Raw genomic sequence first — 4,803 nt, forward strand, 5'->3', positions numbered from 1 at the left:
GATGGATTGATATCCTACCAGGGGTCTGTCGAGCCATTCTTCAATATATACACAATGAAGAGGCACCTTAACCGCACGACCAGCCTGGATGGCCTACCCAAGAAGAGAAAACGAAGAAAGAAAAGAAAAGGTAAAGACACAAACTCTCCTACTTCTTCTCTATATTCAGCATCGCTATCTTCATCTTCTTCTTCTTCTCCTCAATACAAACAAGTCAAGGTGTCCCTTGATATAACTGGCTACCCACATATCCAGCCCCCTGTACATCTAGGAAGACATATACACAGACATATACATATGTATTCGCATGTATATATAAGTATATAGGTATATCCTACATATATATATATATAGCGCAGGAAGTCTCTCTGTACGTCACCTGTACAGCCCGCATATCAGAACATAGAGAAATGACGTATAGGCAAGCCGACCGCGGAAGAGAGACTAAAAGCTTTAGGAGTTGACGACGAAGACTTATCATAGGAAGATAAGAGGTCCGTTGGGAGAGACAGAGAGCTTGGAAGTTTATCTACGCCAGCACCCCCACAGGGAGATCCATTGGCGCTCTTGTCTCCTCTTTAAACAGCAAGAAGAGACACCCTCGAAAAGAAAATTCTCTCGCTTTCATAACGACCGGGTAGAGGAGATGTGAATAGGGAAGTAAGAGAGGGACAAGAAAGTTCTTTTGCTCCCGTTCTTCTTTATATTCATTAATCACTTAACCCTCTCTATACTAATGCCTCCTAGATAGATGGATAAAGACGGGTAGAGAAACTGAAGAGAGATTAAAGTCGAGAGACAGAGCGATCAAAGATAGAGAGGTGGATGGATAGACAGACACCTAGTAGGAAGATGTCCATATGAGCTGCTGACAGAAGGGAGGTGTATGAAGAGAGAGACAGAGAGACAGAGATAGAGATAGATAGATGTGTATGAATGAGGAGATTGTTCCTTTACCCAAGGTAAGAGTTGCGTGAGGAGCTCATGCCGAGGATAGACAATAGCCTTCTTCTTCTTCTTTGTCTCTTCTTTCTCTCCCTCTTTTATCATAATATGAACCGCCCCGTTAACCTCCCTGTAAGGATTAGTTGCGTTGTGCACCTCACTCTGCTGTAGCAGTCTCTCTATCTCTTCATCATCTTCCTCTTCTTCATTTATCTTCCCCCTTGTCTGAGACGTCGAAGCAGGTTGTCTATTGGAATTCTGGAGACTTTTATCTTCGTTCCTTTCTCCTCGTTCTTCTTTACACAGTTTGTCTTCTTCTTCATAGGAGTAGATCCACTCTCCCACCTTCTCTTTCTTCTTCTCCTCCTCCTCCTCTTCCTTCACCTGCTGCTCGAGATGTTCTCTGCAAGAATGTGTGCGAGGATGAGAATGCAAAGGAGAAGAAGAAGAGGGAGTGTTGGAGACAGAGAAAGAAGAAGAGAGAGAAGAAGAAAGTTCTCGGAGAAGAGGCAGAGGGGCCTTCTCTGTGTGGGGAGGCTTGTGGAAGTCCGCACGCACAACTGGAGCTGCAAGAGAGCCGAAGAGAGACGCCAAAAAAGTCATCTATAGACACACATAACATAAAAGAAAGAAAGAAAGAGATAAGAAAGAAAAGAAAAAGACGAAAGAAAGGAGGAAAGAAAGAGATAAAGAATTGGAGAGAAGTGCGTCAGTTTATGTTAGAAGTAAGGGAGCTTCTTCTCTTTTCTTATCTTGGAGTGATATAGAAAAATACGCCCCTAGATAAGGAAGCAAGAGAAGAAGAAATAGCAGGAGGAGAAGAAGAAGGAGATGTATGGAGGCATTCGCTTCTGTATCTTATCAAAGAGTAAGCAGTCCCAACTGCCCCTTCACACCTGTGCCTCTCCAGGTTTGGAGAGAAAGAAGAAAGAGTACACATACATAAATAAAGAAATACATAGAATACAGATAGATAGATAAACATACCAAAGATAGATAGATAGATAGATTAATGACAGATAGATAGATAAAGATAGATAGATAGGTTAAAAATACATAGATAGATGAAGATCGTTTGAGAAATTTAGGTCCTCCTGTGAGAATACAAACGTCAAGTGAAGCCTCACTCCTTTCTTCTCTTTTCTGATCGTTCGACCGCGTTGAGTTTGACTAAGAGAAAGAAAGAGAAAGGAGAAGAAGAAGAAGAAAGACTTACAGGGAGTAGAGTCTGATAGAATTCGATAAGCTTCAGAGCGACTTCTTCTTCCACAGAAATGTCCATACCATAGAGTGTATGCATAAAGTCATGCAGCTGTCGACGTACAGACACATGCAGAGACAAACACAAAGAAAAGAGACAGAAAAGAGAGACAGGAGAAAAGAGAGAAAGAAAAAGAGAGAAAAAAGAAAGGAAAGAGAAAGGAAAGAATGACACATCATGTGCATCCAGACATGCATAAAACAAGTGATGGGAAAGAGACAGATAGAGAGAGACGGAGAGATGAAAGATAGATAGACTCTAGATAGATTAATGGTACGTATATAGACCGATAGATAATAGATAGATTAAAGATAGATCGAACAAAGATCGGTAGAAAGAACTCCAGAAGTAGAGAGACTTCTTCTCTTTTTCTTTCCTTATCTGCGTTTTCGCTCCCCCCCCCTCCACTTCTACGATGCTTACAATAGTAAGCAAGAAAAGAAGAAGAAGAAGAAAGACGTATGGTTCGTAAGAGACTGAATGAAGAGATGCATACAGAGAGAGAGAGAAGAAGCAAGAGAGTGGCAAAGAGAAAGAACAACATCGATTTAGAATGTCGATGATATCGACGTCTTCCTTTCTTTCTCTCTCTTTATCATCTATTGATCTATCTTTCTACCTATTTTTCTATCTATCTATCTCTTTCTCGATCTATCTATCTATCTATCTCACCCCATCACTGTCATCTTCTTCTTCTTTCCTCTCTTCATTCCTAAGCTAGCTGAGCTGAGTAAAGAGGTGCCTTTCACGCCCCCATTCCTTCCTCGTCTTTTTTGCTTTTCTTCTTCTTCTTTTTCTTCTTCCATCTTTCGGGATAGACACCTCATTCTTATTCTCCCTTCTCTTATCTCAGCCAGGGGCTTCTTCTTCTTCATCTGTATATGCTCCGTACATACACCACACATCTGATCTTTCTTTTCTTCTAATGTCTCTTCGAAGTCCCAGTCTCTCTTTCTATCTTACAGGTGACTAGTCGAAAGAAACAGCTCCTTTTCTTTCTTCTCTCTTTCGTATCTCTTTCTTTCTCCCTCTTTCTTTCTTTCTTACCTGTCTATATCGAGTGAGTACGTAGGCGAGCCCGGGGTCTTCAACGAGACGTACAGGCTGTCGAGCTCCCGCATGCAGTTCGTTTTTATCCATAAACTGCATGTAGGCATATCTACGCATACACACAAGACCACCTGTCACACCGATCAGCCGAGATAGAGAGAGATGGACGAAGAGCAAAAGAAAGAAAGGGAGAAGAGAAGAGAAAGAGAAAGAGAGAGAAAGGAAAAAGGAGAGAAAAGAAGAACCCACATAGTAGACAAAGACACACAGACTGAGTGGTAGAGGGAGAGATAGAGTGTATCTCTCTATCTCTCCCTCTCTCATAGATCTATCTCTAGAGACACATCATGTGTATAGAGAGATATATATGTATGGGTATACGTATATACGGTCACCGTGGAGTGTAGATACATCTATCTATCTACCTATCTATATATATATGTAGAGTGTGTATGTATGTGTATTTCTATACAGTGAGCCCTTGTCCTTCCCATACCCTCAGCTACTCCACACATGGGGAGAAAGAGAAAGATCGAAATAGAAAGAGTAAAGACAGACAGATCATACATAGATAGATAGAAAGGCTGACTGAAGGTGGATAGATAGATAGGTAAAGAGTGGGTAGTAGATAGATAGGTTGGAGGTGGTCTGTAGCGTACCCTACTGTATGAGAAGGAAGACGACGTAGCTGTGGGTAAGAGAGAGATCGACTATTGAGGAGAGGCTTCTCCTCTAAGACCCGACGGCCATCCGGGTGCTCCCTAGGAAAACGAAAGAAAAAAGAAAAGAAAGAGATGAATGGAAAGCTATGATGAGCCGTGGTACATAGTCAATGTGGAATCTCTTGTTCTCCTTCTTCTTCTCTTCTGTAGACCTCTGCAAAGTCGACACATACAGATTCACACCTCTCAGGCGGCGGGTCTACCCACATCTGTATGCATCCCTGTGTATATACACCGAGATCGTACACGAATCCATAGTCATCGATATAGAGCTCTATATGTATGAACGTATCATCTACACGTAGATCGATATGCCTAACGTGAGAAAGAAAGAAAGAAAGAGATAGAGAGATAGAGAGGTCCTCGTTAGGAGGTGTATGTGTTGCTCTTTTGGCCTACCACATCTGTCGATGCATCTTATAGAGCGCATGCGAAGTGAAGAAGAGGACCTCACTAAGGGTTGCGATATGCTGATCTTCTGTAGGGCGAGAAAGAGACAAAAAAGCGGACCGGAGTCCTATCTCTGAAAGTCTAAGAAAACGTAGACAACTTCTCCCGACATCTCGAGCGAGATCTTGTAGAAGGAGAGAGGCATTCGGAAGAGAGTCTTCTTCTTCTCCTTTTGAAGAGAAAGAAGGAGGAGACGAGAAGAAAGAAGAGGTAGAAAGATGAGAATGAGGCGAGGGAGGAGAAGGAAGGAAAGAAGAATGATAGGAGGAAGGTTGATGTGCACAGACGAAACTTCTCCTGTCATCCCAAGTCGTATCAACAAAGGAATCTCCTCCATACGATGAAGAAGAAGAGGAAAGAGAAGAAGAAGAGGAA

At 42.2% G+C, this 4,803-nt stretch overlaps 1 protein-coding gene across 1 annotated transcript in view; it reads right to left on the bottom strand.

Moving 5' to 3' along the window:
* The window catches only part of CSUI_003366 (ubiquinone biosynthesis protein), a gene marked incomplete at its 5' end in the record, with an annotated part of 6,272 nt that extends 1,473 nt beyond the window's left edge, over nt 1-4,799 (bottom strand). Inside the window, 6 exons of the mRNA XM_068063564.1 lie at nt 19-93; nt 958-1,548; nt 2,162-2,257; nt 3,254-3,365; nt 3,916-4,017; nt 4,378-4,799. Coding sequence (XP_067924460.1) covers nt 19-93; nt 958-1,548; nt 2,162-2,257; nt 3,254-3,365; nt 3,916-4,017; nt 4,378-4,799 — 1,398 coding nt within the window. The remainder of the gene's footprint in view (nt 1-18; nt 94-957; nt 1,549-2,161; nt 2,258-3,253; nt 3,366-3,915; nt 4,018-4,377) is intronic.
* Between the last annotated feature and the right edge of the window lie 4 nt (nt 4,800-4,803).

The sequence above is a fragment of the Cystoisospora suis genome (genome assembly GCF_002600585.1).
Source record: "Cystoisospora suis strain Wien I chromosome Unknown contig_1480, whole genome shotgun sequence".
Classification (NCBI taxonomy): Eukaryota; Apicomplexa; class Conoidasida; order Eucoccidiorida; family Sarcocystidae; genus Cystoisospora; species Cystoisospora suis.